The sequence below is a fragment of the Perognathus longimembris genome, chromosome 6 (genome assembly GCF_023159225.1).
Source record: "Perognathus longimembris pacificus isolate PPM17 chromosome 6, ASM2315922v1, whole genome shotgun sequence".
In the NCBI taxonomy this organism is placed as follows: domain Eukaryota; kingdom Metazoa; phylum Chordata; class Mammalia; order Rodentia; family Heteromyidae; genus Perognathus; species Perognathus longimembris.
Window position 1 is genome coordinate 85,986,387 of NC_063166.1, and position 18,835 is coordinate 86,005,221.

The 18,835-nt window shown below is 61.6% G+C and overlaps 2 protein-coding genes across 2 annotated transcripts; one reads left to right on the forward strand and one right to left on the reverse strand.

Annotated features, from left to right (window-relative positions):
* The first annotated feature begins 1,785 nt into the window (after nucleotides 1–1,785).
* Birc7 (baculoviral IAP repeat containing 7) lies at nucleotides 1,786–5,833 on the forward strand. Its single transcript, XM_048349440.1, has 6 exons — nucleotides 1,786–2,128; nucleotides 3,464–3,563; nucleotides 4,001–4,082; nucleotides 4,277–4,322; nucleotides 5,365–5,454; nucleotides 5,640–5,833. Exons 1-6 carry the CDS (start codon nucleotides 1,786–1,788, stop codon nucleotides 5,831–5,833), a joined length of 855 nt encoding a protein of 284 aa, XP_048205397.1.
* Nucleotides 5,834–6,890: 1,057 nt separating this feature from the next.
* Nucleotides 6,891–18,548, reverse strand: Nkain4 (sodium/potassium transporting ATPase interacting 4). Its single transcript, XM_048349718.1, has 7 exons — nucleotides 18,471–18,548; nucleotides 13,396–13,533; nucleotides 12,222–12,302; nucleotides 11,163–11,360; nucleotides 9,344–9,404; nucleotides 8,274–8,358; nucleotides 6,891–7,306 (listed from the first exon to the last, which is right to left on the reverse strand). The coding sequence occupies exons 1-7, from the start codon at nucleotides 18,522–18,524 to the stop codon at nucleotides 7,297–7,299; spliced, it is 627 nt and encodes a 208-aa protein (XP_048205675.1). The 5' UTR covers nucleotides 18,525–18,548; the 3' UTR covers nucleotides 6,891–7,296.
* Nucleotides 18,549–18,835: the final 287 nt, after the last annotated feature.

Genomic DNA, 18,835 nt, shown 5'->3' on the forward strand with positions numbered 1-18,835 from the left:
AACTGCCCCCCCCCCAAAAAAAAAGAACACAAAACTGACTTAAAACAATGGCAGTTTGTTCTCTCCTCATTCTTTGTGGGTGTTTTGTTCTGTTTTTGACAGCACTGGAGTTTGAACTCGGGCCTCGTACTCTCTATCCCGGTGCGGTGCTGTCATCTCTGTGTATCCAGCAGGGGGAACTCTAGCTCCCCACTGCCTTGCCTCAGTTTCCCTTGCTGCTTGCTGCAGCAGTGTGGATGGCAGCCTGGTTGGCATTTCATAATGTCTTATACCATAGCCAGTAGCCACATGCAGCTACATAGCAGTTGAAGTTGAGGGGCCGCACTTTCTCTTCCGTGAAATTCAACCAGTTACGTGTGGCTAAGGGCTGTTGTCGTAGCCCAGCTCATCCCCCAAGCCATGTGGTTCAAGGCTGGTCCTCCATAAACGGAGGCAAGCGCGCCAGTCCAACCCATAGGCCAGAAGACCTGAAGTTCAGGAGGTTCTGCGTGCCCCGCAGGCCTCTAGGTAAAGGTAATGCTGCTGTTGAGCCTGCAACTCGGGTTTCAGAGCTCCTTTTAACCCTTGAGCTCTGTTCTTGTGGACTTGGGGTGAGCTCCTGCTTTCTTCTCCACAGCTCCCCGGTACCCCTGCTGGAAACGGAGCCAACGATCACCTGGATTCCTCAGCTGAAGGCTGGGGCCCTGAGCTGCAGCCAGCAGGGCTGGCCTCAGGACCCTCTGGGCTCCCCTGGGTGTGGGAATGGAAGTCCCTAGGAGACATCCAAAGCTAGGAGCTCGTGTTTCTCCTCCCTACTCCCTAGTCACGGGTCTGGGGCACTGGAGGCCCCACCTGAGGGTGGGTCCCAGGACCAGGCCTGGGGCAAAGCCCGTCTGACAGGACGCATCAGAGAGCAGCTTGGACGTAGGCCTGGAGCAAGCCTGATAGGTACCTCAGGTGTGTCCCAGCCCTAGGGCCAGGTTGCCCACACGTGTGGGCTCCTGACCCAAGACTGTCCCTGCAGCAGGAGTACACCAAGGCTGGGGCTGCATCTACTAGGAGTCTCCACAGAGGGCTACGGTAGCAGGTCCCACTGGACACAAGCAGAACAGGCCTGATGTAGCAGGTGCCCGTGGTTGGAGTTGCAGACCATCCCCACCAGTGTGTCTCCCCACGTTGAAGTGGGGTGGTCCCTGAGCAGTACTAGGCCCCGCGTGGCCAGTGGCATCCCTGTGCATCCCTGTGCAGGGGGCATCCTCCTTGCCTCCTGTGGACTGACCGCAAGACCCCTCTGTCCTCTGAGAGTCCATGACCTACTTCCAAGAGCTGCACTTGGCACCTGATCTGGGCCTGGAGCTGAGCGGTAGCATTGGCTGCTGCCCAAGGTCGTCAAGATCACACGAGGGCCAGCACCAGCCCAAGGGGATGCTCTGGGAAGGACACGCTTCTTCCGTTCCTCCTCTTGTTCCAAGAGACGCTACACTCCTGTTCCTGTAATGGAGTGGGGCCTGTGTCCCCACCACTGCCCTTGCTGTGACCCTGCCAGAGGCCCCATGACACACCCCACTACAGAGCACATGACCTGGCTGCCACTGACCCCTTCCAGAAAGTGGTAGGCCCCTGACACTCCCGCACCCGGGCAGCTGATGGCAGGGTACCGCCTGCCCCATTTGCTGGCCAGTAAGAGCAGGGGCCACGACTACTCCCAGGAAGAACCCCAGGATCAGGAGCCCTGCGGTCCCTGGACACATTCCAGGACGGGTCTCATTCTCTGTCCCGGACCTGGTCAGAGCTCGTATTCTCCCCATGGGGCCCAAGGGCAGGGCTGAGTGCCAGTGCTGTGGGCCAGTGCGGAGCCCCGGGGCAGCCAGTCCCAGGCAGGAGAGCCAGGGCCCCCACCATCTGTGCAGTCAGCACTGCACAGGACCACGGAGCCAGGACTGTGTGGATGGGCAGATCCTGGGCCAGCTGCGCCCTGTGACAGAGGAGGAAGAGGAGGAGGAGGAGAGGACCAGGGCTGCCTCACCCAGAGAGCCTGCCTTCCCGGAGATGAGCTCCGAGGAGCTGCGCCTGGCCTCCTTCTGTGACTGGCCACCAACCGCTGGGGTTCAGCCTGAGCTGCTGGCTGCCGCCGGCTTCTTCCACACCGGTGAGCCCTGGCTCCTCCTGGGGTGGGCTGGGCGCTCTTCAACCTTCGTCCCGGGAGCCTTGCCCACCCTTCCCACAGAAGGGTCTATGCTCCTGCAGCCCTCTCCTGGCTGTGTTCCAGCACCTTCCCTCCCAGGGTCACCTGAAAACCTGGGCAGATGGGGTAGGGGCTTCCTCTGGCCCTCGTGTGATCTTGACGTGTGGGGTTTGCTGACTGGTGGGGACCCTGCAGGACCATGCTGCCCAGGAGTCCCCGCTGCTGCCTGGGCCCCGAGCACCATCGCGGCAGAGCTGACTAGGCCCCGTCCCCAGAGTAAGAGAGGTTTGGGAACAAAATCAGCATGTTGTCTATGTGAACAGAGGCTTGCCTAAATGACCTAGGTGCTACTCAGCTCACGGCTGCTCCCTCGTCCTCCCACGCATGCTGGCACCCACACCCAGATGTAGGCATGGCCATTGGAATGACCATTCTGGTCTTGGTTTGGCTGTTCCTTGCCCATGGTGGCTAGAGGCTGTGTGTCCATCCCTTCCTGGTGCAAGAAAAGGCCTAAGACCTGCTTGGCAGGGGGGAGTTGGGTACAGCCCTGTCATTGTCACCAGTGGGGCCTGGGGAGTCAGTCCTCGCGCTCCTGGGAGCTCTCTGGTAAGAGGCCAGGCTGACCTTCGGGTAAGGAGGGCCAGCAGCTGGACAGTCAGGAGCCACCCTAAGAAGGGGCTCTGTGGTCGGTGTGACTGGGCAGGTGCAGGGTTCTGTACACCCTGTCTGATGCTGGACAACCCTGCTACACTCATCGGGTCTCTGCAAAGGTTTTGTGGCTCACAGCTGCTCACAGTAGGAAGCGTGAGGGGACAGAGCTAGGGAGGTGTGACCCTCTCAAACTAAGTCCAGTGCCAGATTGGCACCAGAAGGGCTGTCTCCCTTCCCACTAGGAGTCTTCCTTGGTGGGGCACTGATGTGAGGGTGAAAGTGGTCCCCAAGTTCCTGGACTACAGATGTTCCAGGCCCTCCCCCACCACACACTCTAAACAATGTGAATGCCAGCTCAGTCTTTCCTGAACGTTCGACCCTCCTGGCATGTGGCCCAGGCTCTGTTTTCATTTGCCTTAGACATAAGCATGTACCCACAAAATAATGAGGTGCCCGTGATATCACACACCAAGCCCTGGGCTGGCCATCCCTTCCTGCCAACTTCCGGGCAGGAGGGACCACCTGGGCCCCCAGCCCTGCTGCCGAGCGCTCCTGGCTGCAGAGGGGCACTCCGGGGGTGGCGGGAACAGGTGACTTGGGGCTCCTGGCCGCGTACAGGGCTGGGGCCAGCGTCTCTACCACACCCAGGCCAGCAGGACAAGGTGAGGTGCTTCTTCTGTGATGGAGGACTGCAGAGCTGGGAGCGCGGAGACGACCCCTGGACTGAGCATGCCAAGTGGTTCCCCAGGTGAGTGCCATGGCACTGCAGGCTTGGCCAAGGGGCTGCGGAAGGGCCCGGAGGACTGTCCAGCCAAGGCCAGGACTGGCCCAGCTTCCTGACTGCCCCTAGTCCTAGGGTCTCCTAAGGTCTGGGGCAGGAAGCAGTCCTACTCTGCACACAGAGCTCCCTCTCTCCCTCCCTCCCCCCTCCTGCGTGCACAGATCCAGTCTCTAAAACAGCCTTCCCAGGAGGCCTTACTGCTGCCTTGGGGGGGGGGGGGCTAACCTGCTACACGGGGGAGCAGGGAGGCACTGCTGCCTTCCCAGGGGGCCCCACTGCTGCTCTGGGCATAGTAGAGCCCAGGGAGCAGAAGGTGAGAGCCAGTCACAGAGGCTTGCTGGGCTTGACCTTGGTGGGTCTCTGATGGCCCAGCCTCGGCCTGAAACTTTGGGTCTGGTCTCCAGATGCCGGTTCCTGCTCTGGTCCAAGGGGAGGGGCTTCATCCACAGCGTCCAGGAGGCCTGTGCCCCTGTGCTCAGCTCCTGGGTAAGTCCCTCCGTCAGTGGCCAGGCTGGGAGTCACCTTGAGAAGGGCCATCATGTGCACTGTCATGACCTTGGGAAAGGCATTGTGCGCCCTAGATCGTGACCTTGGGGAGGGGCACTGTGTACCGTTGGTCAGGGCTCAGGTGGGTAGTGACCCACCCTTCCTTTTCTTAAGCACACATGTTCTCCTACCAGGACCGATGGGAAGATCCAGAAGCTACGGCCCCTGTAGCACCCTCAGGTGAGAGACTGGCCTGGAGCGTTCTGCTTCCTTGGCACCTGAAACCTGTGCTGTGGCCCAGGCCAGGGGTGTCCCCACTCGCTGAACAGCTGAGAAACTGAGGGCTGTGCCCAGGTACGGGGCTCAGGCAAAGCCACAACATCCCCTGCAAGGGGCTGCCTCTGCTGGGCCCCCACTGGCCATGGCTTCCGAAAGCTGCCATCGTAAGCAGAGTCAACAAGGAATCTATGGGGGAAATGGCTTTCAACGGTTCTGTGAGTCTCCGGAGGCCTTTGGGGTCCTGTGTTCAGATCTCATCTAAATTTGCCAACCCCGTGGCTACGTTCCCTCGAGTCTGGTTCTGGGATGGGGGCAACAACAGCCCCCGCTCCGTTTGGGATTGCGTGGGTCTGTGGGACGCTTCCTGTCCACAGTGACCGTAGTGGTCAAGTTCTCTGTCCTCCCTGGTAACTGGCAGAGGCTGTAAGAATGCGGCTCTCCCAGGCAAAGGGGGGGGGGTCTGACTTTCACTGACGCTGTGGAGCTTACACTCCACTAAGTGTTGATGGAGTTCCCTGGCAGGCCACAGGCCTCTCTCCATGACCTGAACCTCTGCCCTTCCCTCTCCACCGAGAGTGGTCAGCACAGAGGCAGTGTGCTCAGCGTGTACTGAGTACCACATGTGTCCAGCAGGTCCTCCCTGTAGCCAGTGGCTGACCTGCTCTAGGAAGAAAATGGGAACGAGGCTGCAGGGGCTAGAGATATCTCCACCCCTCCGGACACTTCCTGCCTCCCACCTGCTCCTCTTCGTGCCCACAGTGCCCAGCGTGCAGCATCTGTGGCCACTACCTAATGAACATGTGCAGAAAGCCCTGGAAGAGGGACAGTTTCCTTGGTGCCCACTCCAGCCTCTGGCCTTAGACCTACCATTTCAGGCACTCCAGAGTCAGCCTGGCTGCTCTCCGGGCAACACCAGATCTTCCTGGCTACCAGGCCTGTCTCTGAGCTGGGCCCCCTCTCCCCTCAGGGGCCCGGGCTCAAGTCCATTCCTAACTGCCCACAGGTCCTGTCCAAAGAGACCCCGAGCTTCTCGTGCCCAGAGGACAGATCCAGCCTGAATGTGTTAGAGAACCTGCTGAAACCAGGGAGCCAGGTGCAGCCGGGGACCCGCCCGGGGGCCGGGGCCAGGTTCAGCTGCCCTCCTCCATCCTGGGCAAGTGGGGTGGGCAGCGGCCACTTGTAGACCGCTCCCTTTGGTCACGCATAGATGGGGTGGGCCCGTGTCCCAGCCCACCCCATTCTAGGTCCTAAGGTGCCGGTGGGTTCTTGAGCCCCCAGGAGTCCGGGATGCGGAAGAGCAGCTGCGGCGACTGCAGGAAGAGAGGCTGTGCAAGGTGTGCCTGGACCGCGCTGTGTCTGTTGTTTTCGTTCCTTGTGGCCACCTGGCCTGTGCTGACTGTGCCCCCAGCCTGCAGCAGTGCCCCCTCTGCAGGGCCCCCGTCAGCAGCTGTGTGCGCACCTTCCTGTCCTAGGCCAGGTGAGCGTTCAGGGCTGCTCCCCGCAGCCCTTCCACGGGGCCGCCCAAGTCAGCCCCAGTGCTGAGACAAGCAGCAGGGCTGGGAAGCTCAGGGCAGCTTTCCTCCCTCCCCCACTCCCTGGATTCCTAGTTCCAGCACTGGGTCATGGACCGGCACTCCCTGCCCCGCCCTGGGGCCTAGGATGGCACTTCCTGCCCTGTGGAGTAAAGTCCAGGAATTTGACCAGGCCCAGGGAGGTTGGCTTTAAGAGTAATGAAAGCAGGGAGGGCTGGGCCCCAGATATCCCAGTGTGCTCCCAGGACATGTCTGAGCATTCTGACAGACCAGAGTGGCTGGGCTTCCCTGGGGTCAGGGCTTCCCTGGGGTCGGAGGCCCCTGGCCGGGCTGACAAACCCAGCGGGGGCTGTGTACTGACACTTCCTTTGCATCGAGCGGGCACCGTGCCACCGAGCGGGTGCCAGGCTTGCCTCTGCCTATCCCCAGCCCACAGTGGGTCTGCGAAGGATGCTGAGTGACCAGAACCTACCACTGGCCAGCCTTCATTCCTGGACTGAAGCTCGGGATGGAGGATCCACACACACCCCCTTGGTGCAGAGAGTGATTTTACTGTAGTTTTGGGATATTTTCTGAAGATAAATAAAATATGCCCCCTCCCGGTGGAGCTCAGTCCATCCTTGTCCTATCTCTTCAAGACTCTATGGATTTTCGGCAGGGACTAGTCTTGGGCACCTCCCTAACAGGCCCTACTTCTAATGATCCTTTAAGCCCCTGTGTCCTGGGAATGGGTGAGTCAGAGGGCAGGGTCCTTTTCATTTACCTAGTTGTCGGTACTTGAGGATTCTTCAGGGCTCTGCCCCTCTTTCTGAGTAGTGCCATCCCTTGTCATAGGAGGACGCTTGCTCTGTGCATGGCCCTAGCATGCGTGGGGAGCCTCAGTTCCGGGGCGTGTGAGGGGTGTCACCTGAGATGAGCTGCAGGGAAGGCAGCAAGAAGTATTTATTCAGAGTTGTTGAAGCTCGCAGCTCAAGGGGCATAGTGGCTTACATGGACTTCCCTGTAGGGTTCCATTTCCCGTACTGCTACCCCGCCATGAGCTCTGTACCCCTGGCAGCCGGGGCTCAGCCTGCAGGTCCAGCTGCCCCAGGGCAGGGCAGTGGAGAAGGGCTCCTCAGAAGCCATCCAGGCTGTGATGGAGATGAAATCCCAGCAAGGAACCTGGGGATGCAGTTTTCTGGTCGGTTTTCTTTTGTCTTTTCTGTTGTTGTTGTTTTTTTTCAGAAAGCAGACATTACAAACTCTTTCACGGTCACTCAGCCCTACACTGGCACCCAGGCCAAGGTCCCTGGTGAGCCTGGGTAGACACTGGGTGGACAGGAGTCTGTCTTCAGTGGCCGGGGGCCACCTTACTGCCTCCTGGCTGAGGCCACGTCACAGGAACAGGCTCAGGGCCTCTTCACTTAGGCAGGCCTGCGGGGGAGAAGGGGGTCAGAGAAGGGAGGGGCAGGAGGATCTGCCTGCCTCCCCTCGCCCTCCCCATGGGCAGCTTGAAATGTAGGTGCCACAAAATGCACAAACAGAACTGTGGGAAGCCAGGGGAAGTGCCCAGGGCAGGAAAGGCCATGTCTCCCACGGTGGCTCTGGCCACAGGTCTCTCAGTAGTTTGGGCTATGGCGCTGGGAACGAGGACTTACATTTGGGTCCTTCTGCCTATCGAGGCTCCTGCTAGCTGGGAACCCCCCAGGCCTATACCCTCAGCCCAGCTCACCAAGACCAGATACAACCCAGCATCCAGGCGTATCTCGGGCTGCATGTGCCCCAGTCATCAAGCCTGGTGACTTCCCGGCCAGGGGCCTGCATGAGGCCCAGCCCCACCGGAGGCCTCCATTTCCTTATCTGTCCCGGGAGCCGGACTCCTACTCCTCTGATGTCCCTGGACCACAATGGGCCTTCACTTTCAGACTCAAGAGGGCAGTCAAGAGCTGCCTCAGCGTCCTGGACCTCAGAGCTCATCTGGGCAGTGGGGTGCAGCGGCTGCTTGGTGGAGGGGGCAGGCCCAAGCCTGAGGTCTGTAGAGCAGTAGGCAGTCATCGTTGTCTGACTCTCTAAAGATGGAGCGGATGCCCCAGGTTTCCCGGGAAACGGCTGCGTGTCCCTTTCCTCCTTGCCTCCTGCCTCCGGCACCCGTACCCTATCAGCCACCTCAGGACCAGGCTCCCACCGTCCGTCACTGCTGGGCTCTGAGGCAGGAAGTCCTAGAGGTGCTGTGCTGGGCACCTAACTCAGAAGGGTGTGAAGCTGGTCTCGGGAAGGGAGGGGGTGCGTGAAGGGTGGGTGGGTGGATGCTGAGGCCCTGGAAGGAGAGGAGCCTCCTCCTGCGAGCGCCCGGCTGACCGGCCAGGCCAGCTGTGGAGCAGGCTCAGTAGGCCATACTTACAAATGCACCTGCTTGGACAAGAGGCTGGACGGCTTTTCATTGACATGGTACAGAGGGAAAGGATCAAATCCACCAATGAAATCAACTGAAAGAAACCAAGACCCAAAATAAAACCCAAATGATGGAAAAGATGAGAGAATGAAAAGCAAGCCAAGGACGCGTTTCCTGCAGTATCACAGAGGTGACCAAAGGCCTTGGGGAGGAGCAGTGCCCAGCCAGCTGGCCAGAAGACCTGCGTGGGCAGTGGTCAGGCAGGAAGGAAGCTGGCCCTAGACAGGGTTGGCAGGACCGTGCCCATGCCAGGCTCTCTGGCTCACTCCATCACCTCACAGGTAGTGTTCACCCTGAGCCCACTGCCTCGCTGGTGATGGCTGGGCTTTCTGGGCAGAGCCCTGAATCTTGGGGGTCTCAATGCAGTCAGCAAGTGGGGCTCCTTGGGCTTCCTCCCCTGCTGCTATCTGATAATGGTTCCTAGGAACTAGACACGGCTGCAGGAACACCGCTGGCCCCAGAAACCAAGCCCTAGTTTGAGTTAGATGTGTGGGCTGCTGGCCCCATGGCCCAACTCCCAGGGACAAACTGGTTCTGCGCTTGGATTCTGATGCCGGGGAAGGTCTTCTCCACAGGAGCTGTGGGCCGTGGGTGTCAGACCCTGCCCATCACCCTTTGCTCCTTCTCTGCAGGCTCTTCTGGTGAGACCTCTCAGGGTCAGAGGCCCCATGGGGTCTCCAAAGCACTGCCACATCGTGTTGTAAAAGGCTCAAGGGAAGGGAAGGAGAGGGCTGCAGGGGGCTGCCTAGTGCTGAGGCCTGAGGTGGGCACCTCTGACCAACGGGCAGCGTGACCTGTGCCCCAGGGCTCGGTCCTTCCTCCTAGGGCAGTTGTGGGGTCTGAAGTGGGCCTGGCTCCATCAGACAGAGCCCTTAGGTCTGGGAGGGAGGCGGTTGCACCCTGGACCTCATCTCTTCTCAAGTCTCTGGACCTGAGGCGGGGAGCGAAGCATGGGAACAGCCATGAGAGGGACCCAGGCCCTGCCCCAGAAGGGGTCAAGACTCAGAGCTGTCACTCACAGCTGTCTTCTTCTTCCGTAAACACGCTGACCACGTAGCAGCCGTAGACGAAGCCCAGGAGCTGAAAGACACCAAGCAGGAGAGCTTGCTGCAGTGCCGTCAAAGCGAGTGTGTGGGCGACCCCAGGCGGCCCCGACCACCAAGACCCCGCCTCTCGAACGGGAGAACTGATCTACGCTGCCTCCTGAGACCCCAAGTTGCAGATGGGATCCCCGCCCCGGTCAGCAGGAAGACATGGGCAGGAAAGGTGGCCAAGCTGGCCCGAGTCCCAAGGCAGAGCCGCGGAGTGGCACCAGCCCCCGCTGCACCCGGGAAGCGGAGGCAGACTCTTCTACGGAATGTGGAAGGCCGAGAGGCGGCCTAGGGAGGGGTGGGGCCCCGAGGCCCCTCGGGGACGATGAGCACACAGCCTGTGCGCTCACCCGGTGCTCCACACGCGGGCCCACTGGCGGGCAGTGTGGCCACCCAGACGGGGAGCAGAAGCAGGCGTGTGCCCCCCTCGCCTCTCGGGAGGGCTGCCTCCTGGCCCGCCCTCACCCCTTCGGGCCCTGGTGCTGTCGTGAGCCCCGGGAGAGCGTGACACCCTGTGGACCTCCAACAGCACCAACACTACCTATAGCCCCTCCCCTAACCGGGGGACAGCCTGGCCCCAAGACACGGTCTCTGCTTTGCCGGACGGAGCTCCGACCAAGTCAGGATACACACAGGAGATCAGAGGCAGCCAGGCGACCGGGTGCTGACGCTGCAGTGCACTCTGGGAAGGCCAGGGAGCCCGGGGGAGGTGGCATCACCATAGCTCAGGCGCTCTTGCGGCCCCTGTCCACAGCCGCCAGCCGTGCTTGAGAGACTAACGCAGTCGGGTTCTGACTTCTCCGTCCGGGGCCAGGGAAGCCCTGGCCAGGTCAGATGCGGACGAGCGGCCGCGGCTCAGTGGGTCCGGGCTGAGGCTCTGGAGAGGCCGCTGGTGTCTGTGCGCTGCGTGGGCTCAGGGGCAGTGGTGGGGACAGGCAGGCACGTGTGTGGGCCGTGTCGGCCTGGGGATGGGTGCTCCTCCTCCCTGAGGGCTAAGCCGGGGGCTGGGGTCCGAGCAGTGCTTGCACTCACCCAGCAAGCAGGACACAGCGCTGGGAAGGGGCCTCGGGCGGCCTGGGAAGGGGCATGTGGTTCCGTCCTCAGGGGCAGAGCCCACCGAGGTGGGAGCGTGGACCTGTGTGCCCACGGCCTCGCCCAGGGCCGGAAACACAGGCTCCGCGGGGCAGCGGGACCAAGGTCAACTGGGTTAGGGTTGTCCTAAACCCAGCGCCTGGCCTGAGCCCAGAGGACGTGATCACCCTACAGAACAGGCTTCAGCACACGCAAGTCCCACGCTCAGGACCTGCCCATCAGCCTCTTCCCCTCCCGTCTGCTCTTCCTGGGGAGATGAGAACGCGGGGGTGCTCCCTGAGACTCTGGGAGAAGGAGGCCTGAATCTCACGAAGAATGAACAGGGTGCCAGCCAGACCCACTGAGCAGCCTGGCCTGGCCTAGCCTGTGTCTCTCCTTCCTGCACACAGCCCTGCTGAGTGTCCCCAGCCCCTTCTTGTTCCACAGCATCCGAGGCTGTGGTTATGGCTGGTTCTGAGTCCTTGGTGTGTGTGTGGGGGGGGGGGGGTCCCTGGGAGCCCGCTGGCAGTCCCTTAGCCTCTTGGGAGGACAAGGAGGCCATTGTCCAGAAGAAAAGAAGGCTAGTCTCTCTGAGCCTAAGGAAGGGCCTGAGCCTGGATGATTCCCCAGCACCCGCTCCCCCCGGCCCCCCAGCTCGTTCTGGCTCCATACTCACTGCCCCCAGGATCTGCAGGCCACTGTGCAGAGCCTCCACATAGCTGTGCTCTAGGGCACAGAGGCCACCAGACGCCAGGGCCTGGTCGTGCAGGACCCGGAAGCCGGCTGTGATCTCCACCTTGCGCGCACAGCCCAGCCCATGCTCGAGCCACCAGGAGCGCTGCGGGGACAGGTTGAAGGTGAGGAGCTCACTGTCCTGAGGACAAGGGGAAGAGCAGGTTAGCACCACCACCAGGCGGCCAGTCCCCGCCCCTGTGGGAACAGGAGCAGCAAATGCACACGAAGCTGCTACTCTGCGGGAAGCCACAGCCCTTGGCCCCTGGGCCTTGCATCCCCTCCTACAAGAAGGCGCCAGGACTTACTTCTGGGGCTCAAACCCTCCACTCCTCCCTCCTCAAGCAGTTGGCCTCGTGCCAGTCTCTGACTGCGGCCACTGAGGCCCCAGGGGCCCCACAGGCCCACCTGTGCCTGGGCCAAAACAGAGCAGTCCGGAGTCCAACTCCCCCCTGAGGCCTGGAGCCACATGCGAGGTGCCGGGACAGCCCCAGTCAACGCAGGCTCTCCAACAGGGCCGCTGGGTTCCTCTACTGCAGGGGACCAAGGTTGCATCTGCCTGCGGTTTGCTCAAGCACGTACTACAGCTGCCCAGGGTAGAAGGCTCCGCTTGGCCACAGGAGGGCTAGGTCTGCTTGGCCTGCACTCCAGCTCTGCGCAGCCCTGTGAGCCCCCCTTACTGCCTCTGCCAGGCTGGCCTCTGCCTCTGGCCCTCAGCCCCGGCTCCCCGACTCCTCGCAGACCTGCCTAGGTTCCCATGCCCCTTTCTTACAGAAAACCCTCCTGGTGTGCTCCCAGCTGGAGGCCTCAGCCACCCGCACAGGGCTATCTCCCTCTACCGAGGCACCGGAGACAACCAAGATAGTCCCGGTGCCAAGCACAAAGCTGTGACCTGAGCAAGCCCCTGCCCCGTGGGAAGATGCCCAGCAATGAGCAGTCACGCCAAGTGTCGCATGGAAAACCGGTCAGCATCCCCATGGAGGCCCACCTCCATCCTACGTACCTTTGACAGGCCGCCCACTTCCAGGTAGAAGCAGATGATGAAGACATTCCAGGTGATCCAGACAGCTGCCCACACAATATACTAGGGAGAGGGAAGGCGGCAGGAACACAAGTTGAGCCTAGTAGTGTGGGGCACAGTCCCCTGGAGAAGGGCCCATGAGCACCCCAAGACTGACGGCCCTGTGGTGCTTAGCTTGGTAAAGCCCACTCTGCACAGGTGATAAGAGTCCATGCAGCCTATCCACACCTCTACTGACCTGGTGCCCAGGACATGGTGCACTAGGTAGTGTATGCCCGCAATCCCGGCACTAGGAAGTGCAGGCTGGCCTGGGCTACACAGTGAGATCCTGCTGAGGGGGAGGGGAGGAAGGATGGAAGGAGGGCCACAGGTCGGGAGGGAGGGAGGCCGGGAGGAAGGAAGGACAGACCAGGGCTGCTGGGGCAGGGCTGCGTGGCCTCAGCAGAGGCAGTGCCCCACGATAATCAAACACATCCTCTTGCAAGCCCTCTGCAAGGAAGACGCAGACACAGCATGGCCGTGCATCACAAGTGCCCAGCGTGGGCTGGCATCTCCATCACCACAGGACACCGGGCAGGTGCTGGGCGCCCTGTCTATAAGGTGGAGACCACACCCCTCACCCCTCGGGCTGCTGAAGCAGTGAATATGCCGAGTGCCTGGGCACTGGAGGCACACAGCTCCTCCCGGAAGCAGGCGTTGAAAAAGCAACACGAAACTGTAACTGCTCTGTGTGTCACCTCTGTAATACTTTTTAGTTGTTTTTTTTTTTTTTCGGCCAGTCCTGGGCCTTGAACTCAGGGCCTGAGCACTGTCCCTGGCTTCCTTTTGCTCAAGGCTAGCACTCTGCCACTTGAGCCACAGTGCCACTTCTGGCCGTTTTCTGTATATGTGGTGCTGGGGAATTGAACCCAGGGCCTCATGTATACGAGGCAAGCTCTCTTGCCACTAGGCCATATCCCCAGCCTTGTAATACTTTTTAGAAAGAGAAAAAAGGCTGCGTGGTCCAAGTTGGAATTCCAGGCGGGGAAAGTCTGAGCCGAGGAGGTGGCCAGCACTTCTGTGTGTCCACGTGGCCTCTTGGACAACAGAAGCAGCATTGCTGGAGCCCCCCCTCCCCCCGGCCCACCTCCCTCCCCAAGCAGCACGGGGGACTCACCACCACTATGTAGCGCGTCCGGTACTGGATGGTGCCGAAGAGCCCCAAGATGACCATGACGATGTGGATGAAGTTCGCCAGGATAGGCGCCCACTGGTAGCCCAGGAAGTCAAACACCTGCCTCTCCAGGGCAGTGACCTAGGAGGAGTCGCTCGTGAGAGGTGGGCCCCCAGGGTCTGCCTCTCTTCCACGCGCCTCCCGAGTGTATTTGAAGAGCTGTATGAGATGGGCCACCAGCTCTGACCCAGTCATTGTCATCAAGCAAGCTCTGAGATTCTGCAGACAAGACCTTCCAAGTCTACCCGGCTCCCCCACCACCACTGGGGGTTTCTTCCCTTGGTCGCCCCCTCCTCACCTCTTGCGCTCCACTCTGCCATCTAAAGAACAGAGACACCGTGTGAGGGGACTCAACAAATAGGAGGCATGGTTCCCAAAGCCACTCGGGTAAAGGGTGCTGGTCACGGCAGCCCTGAAGCCTCACGGACTCCCGGGGAAGCATCTCCTGTTGGCCAGCTCCGTGGTTGCTCTGGGGATAGCAGGAGGCAAGATGGCTCTCGCCCTGGCATGTGGACACTCATGAGACCCCCAGCTCTGGACACTAGCCCTTCAGGCCGGCAGAAGTGACCAACAGGAGAGAATGAATGACATCCAGCCATTCCTGGAGAAAATCCCATTTCTTGGGGGGAAACCAGCTGACTGAGCAGTAGAGACTCTAGAGCATTCATCCCTTCATCCCTTCATCCATCCATCCATTCGCGACCCACCCCTCCACCCTCCACTGCTGGGCCCCATCCCATGTGCAGGTGTCGGCCAAACCCACCACATGCCAGCACTTCCGGGGAAGCCAGAGCTGCTGTGGTCAGGAAAGGAAGGCAAGTCTGAGAAGGCCTGGAGAGGCCCAGCCACATCCTGGGAGACAGCGTGCGGAGGGCACAGCAGCCTGGGGCTGAGCTCAGGACCTCGCCCTCACCCCAGATGCTACATTCACCCCAGCATACATTCGGAGGGGGGCTTCCCCATGCTAGATGCCCTGGGGGAGGCAGCCCGGTAAGGAGTAGCCTCCAGCCCCCACATGGCAGGATAGGCTTTGTGGCTCGGTCCCACCCTGGGCCAGCTGGTTATAAGCCCTGACCCCAACCAGAGCTCTTGGCCTTCCTCTGCCCTCCTCACTGCTCTGGGCCTCATCCTGGAGCCTCCACAGGCCCATAAGACATAGCTGCTATGGGCAAGTCGTGGGGGCTGCCTTGTCGGCTGTGGGTGGCCCAGGGTCTCACACTTTTTCTTTGGGAGACAGCTGTGGTGAGGACTGCTAGGTGGGAGGCAGGGGCAGAAGGTCCACTAGCACCCGGACCTGTCCTGAGCATTAGTCTTCCCTGACATCCCTACCTACAACAGACTGCCCACACCCACCACCCCACCCATCACTAAGGCCATTCCCACCCCACCACTGTCACCCAGGGCCCATACCTGTTACCCCCCCAGCACTAAGGGTCCACACCCATTTGTTGGTCCCAGAGAGTGGCTGTTCTGCATCTTATGCCCATTGGTGGATGGAGGGTCTCCGTGAACCGCGTTCCTGTCACTAAGGACAGGCCCTGGTGTCCTGGGAGAGCCGTCCCTGCGTGGAGGGTGAACCACTGAACTGTGGCAGCTGGGGCAGTTCCTCCCAGAGCCATCCTCAGGGCCGAGGGTCATCTGGTCAGGTGGCTGCTTGGCTCAGCTTCCTGTTCCTGCCAGGATGACTGACCAGGCCAAGGAGGGGGGACACAAGGGCACAAGGGGTTCACTAGGTGCCTTCTCACAGATGCCCAGACGGAGGCCTGCATGGAGGACACCATGTTGAGTCTCTGGGGCTACAGGAGAGAACCACACAGGAGTGTTTCCCAGAGCGTTCATGGAAAGAAGGTCAACTTCTGAAATGATTCAGAGAAATGTCACCTGCGGAGACAGTGAGCGACCGGGAAGCGAGCGCACAGTGACACAGGTACTGTGGCATTCTCACCGTGCAACTTCCCAGCAAGACCTCGCGGAAGAATGAGCTGTTGCCTGGGTGCCCGGGAGCCCTGCAGGCTCTGTCCTCAGTGAGTCCCCCCCCCCCCAGCGTCTCTTCCTTGTGCTGCCTGGGACTGCTGAGGAGGCCTGGTCTTTCCTCCCACCTCCCTGCCATGACCCCAACAGCCCGGACCAGAGTCCTGTCCCAACCCCACTCCCCGCCCTTGGAGAGTGTGTCCCCACGGGCCAGGCAGACGTGGACATGTTCAGCCACTCCTGTTGCTGCCAGATCTGGGGCTGCACCGCCACCAGGGCTAGGCCTCCATTCCCCGAGGACAGCTCGCCTGCCAGTCATGGAACCAGGCCCTGGGGACTGGCCCGACAGACCGGCCTCAGGAGGACCCAGCCTGGGGCCACTTGTCCTGTGGCTTCAGAAGAGCATGGGCACTTGTCTGGGCTGCACATGGAACCCGTGTCTGCATGAGCACATGCTCGAGAGTGTGCAGGGGTGTGTGCCCATGCGTGTGTCCATATGTGTGCACAAGCAGGGCGGAAGGTGGGAAAGACAGGCTGGCAGCACCCGAGGCCCGAGGGGCCCTGCTGTCCCCAGACTTGTTGTCACATGGGTGTTTTTATAACTTTTTTTTTAAGGGAAAGATTATTTCTGTGTTCTGTGGAATTCCTCCAGAACCTGCTCCTCCTCCGGCTGGGCTGTGCCCCTGGCCTGGAATGCCGGCTCACTGGGGCTCCATGAGCTCTGGGTGGGGGGACAACGGGTGCTTGGCAGTGCTAGAACTACTGTGGAATGACTGAAGCCCACCCGCACAGCCCTCTCCGGGGGCCATGCAACGTCCTAGGGGCCCCGTCCAAGCCCCTCGCTGGCCTCCACCCCTCTCCCCTTCCTCCCCAGCCCTGGAGAGTCCCCATCTCCGGCAAAGGCAGCCCTCCCTCCAGGCCCACACAGGCAGCGGGCATGCCACCTTGCACAGGCCATCCAGAACCAGGTGATCCAGGCGGAGGTGCATCCACCTGTGCCGGGCACTGGCCCAGCTGTCTCTCAGCTTCCTGCCCAGAGGACACCAACCAATGGGTAGGGATGTGTGCCCTCCTTGAGCCCCACCTGGAGAGGAATGGTGGGAGACGGTCAATGAGGAGGCCCCGAAGCCCAGGCTGAGGAGCAGCAGCAGGCCGCCTTGGAAATGGAGATCTTGTGGCAGGGATGGATGGGTTGGGGGCAGGGCTCACCCCTGAGCCAGGGCAGCCTGAGACTCTTGATGGTCCTGTGGCCATCCATGTTCAGGAGGCCCCGGTGGCCCTACAGGACCCAGCCCTAAATCCTTTGCAGCCCTGGCTCCTCGATCTCATTCTGAGAGCAGAATGAGGTCTGGGAATTGGTCTTAGCATCAGCTGGCTCAGTGCCTGCCGAGTTCATACTGTTCTCCAAAGCTGCTTGGGCCTTTTGTCCTTGTAGCTTGGTAACAAAATTCTCATGATTGTCCAAAAAAAAAAAAAAAAAAAAAAAGGGTGGGGGGAGCCTCAGAGCTCCCAGCAAAGACCAAAGTAGTGGGTGGCGATGGACCTGTCCCTCCCAGCAGCAGAGGAGCAGGGACAGTCCCCAACGGCCACCAGGCCAGGACAAAAGGCCTTTGACAACTCCCTGCTGCATTTCAGCTGTGGCCCTGATGGACACAGCCAGGAACAAGGTCTGCCTAAAGCTTGCCTGGATGAGAGACTGATCTTGGCAGAAACTCCTGTCCAGGGAAGCCCAGCTGCCCTTCAGCAAAGATGCCTTTCCTTCTCAGCTGTAGCCACATTTCCCAAGTCGGCCCCAGAGACATATGTCCATGGCAGAAAACAGCTGGCTGTAACACCCCATGGGACTCTCTGCACCCCAAGACCACATCCCCCACCCTGCACATAGGACTGGAACCCCATTTCTCCTGTCTCTCACCCCAGCCACTTGTCAACCCCAGATACATCATCACCAAGTTCCATACATTGAAACAGAAGTCAGTGCCCCTAATGAAGCCATACCATCTACCCTGTAGTGACCGGACTCCAACTCTCGGGACAGCTGGGCTCATCCCGCAGGACTGCCCTGCCCTCTCCAGTTATCCCACCGGACTGCCCTGCCCTCTCCAGGAACCCTCTCCAGCAAAGCCTGCTCCAAGGCTTAAGGGCTCCGGGTCTCCTCAGCCCAAGTGCCCGGCAAGGACCTAGAGAACACCCCCCTCCTGTCCCACACCCTTCCTAGCGACCCTCTCATTCCTGGAGATACAGCACAAGGCCTGAGCTGCCTGTAATCCACCGGGTGGCACAAGCTGCACCGCCAGCTACACTCAAGTTGTTTTCTCCTTAAAACTTCTTAGAAATAGCCTTTCCTCCACCGGCCTCCAGCTTCAGAAGGCACCGAGTCCAGATGAGCCCCCACACACACCCAGCCGGGAGACAACAAAACAGCATTTCCTTTTTAAGATGGGAGACCCAAGGCCGTTAGCATCCAAGCGAAGGAGGCTGCCCAGAGACCTTTGTTCAGCCCCTCTCTCCAAGGGCACCGGAGAGCCCACATGCCAGGCCTCTCAGGACTTCTCTACCAAGGCTCTGCACCCAGGGGCCACAGGCGCGCCCCTGGGCACGAGGGACCCGGCCGGCACCTTGCTAGTGAGTCCACAGGGATCGGGGCCGGCGGGGTGGACAGCGCTCCCGCCAACTCACAGTCGCTCCCACTCCCTCAGCCTCGTGTCCAGTCTCGCACGGGGAACTTTGCTGCCCCTTTAGCTCCGCGCGCCTTCGGACGCGCGTGGACCCCGCGCAGCCGCGGGCCCCCGTGGTGCCCCTGGGGCAGACCCTGGGCGGCCCGCCGAGGGGGCCCCGCCCGAAGGAGTTGGTTCCACGGGGCCCCTGCGGTCCCGCCCCGCACCTGTCCGGGCCTCCCGGCGCCGCGCACTCAGCCCCGCGCGCACGCAGCCGCAGCGGGCGGCCGAGAAGCTGGCCCCGCACCGCGGCGGGTCCGGGCCGCCGTCGTCCCGGGGAGGGTCCGCGGTCGGCGCGCCCCGGCGGGCCGGCGGAGCAGCCGCACTCACCAGCTGCAGGGCGCAGAGCGCCAGGAGCGTGCAGCGGCCCGAGCAGAAGCCCATGGTACCCTGGCCGCCCGCCGCCGCCTCCGCCGCCAGAGTGGGCCGGGGCTGGGCTCGCGAGGGCGGCCCCGGCCCGGGCCCCGCCTCCGATCGCCCCCCCCCCCCCCCCCGATCGCCCCCGGCCCCGGCCCCGCCCCCGATCGCCCCCCCCATCGCCCCCGGCCCCGGCCCCGCCCCCGATCGCCCCCCCCCCCCATCGCCCCCGGCCCCGGCCCCGCCCCCGATCGCCCCGCGATCGCCTCTGGCCCCGGCCCCAGCGCCGGCCCGGCTCCGTCCCCAGCACGGCGCCCGGCCCCGCCCCCGATCACCCC

What these genes read in the sequence shown, in the direction of transcription:
- Birc7 (XM_048349440.1), top strand. Translation starts at nt 1,786, where the DNA reads ATGGGGCCCAAGGGCAGGGCTGAGTGCCAGTGCTGTGGGCCAGTGCGG. An exon ending in CCCCTGTGCTCAGCTCCTGG is followed by an intron (nt 4,083 to 4,276) that starts GTAAGTCCCTCC and finishes TTCTCCTACCAG; the next exon opens with GACCGATGGGAAGATCCAGA. An exon ending in TGCTGAAACCAGGGAGCCAG is followed by an intron (nt 5,455 to 5,639) that starts GTGCAGCCGGGG and finishes TTGAGCCCCCAG; the next exon opens with GAGTCCGGGATGCGGAAGAG.
- Nkain4 (XM_048349718.1), bottom strand. Translation starts at nt 18,524, where the DNA reads ATGGGCTTCTGCTCGGGCCGCTGCACGCTCCTGGCGCTCTGCGCCCTG. An exon ending in AAGTGGGCGGCCTGTCAAAG is followed by an intron (nt 11,361 to 12,221) that starts GTACGTAGGATG and finishes CCTTGTCCTCAG; the next exon opens with GACAGTGAGCTCCTCACCTT. An exon ending in GCCTGCAGATCCTGGGGGCA is followed by an intron (nt 9,405 to 11,162) that starts GTGAGTATGGAG and finishes GGTGTCTTTCAG; the next exon opens with CTCCTGGGCTTCGTCTACGG.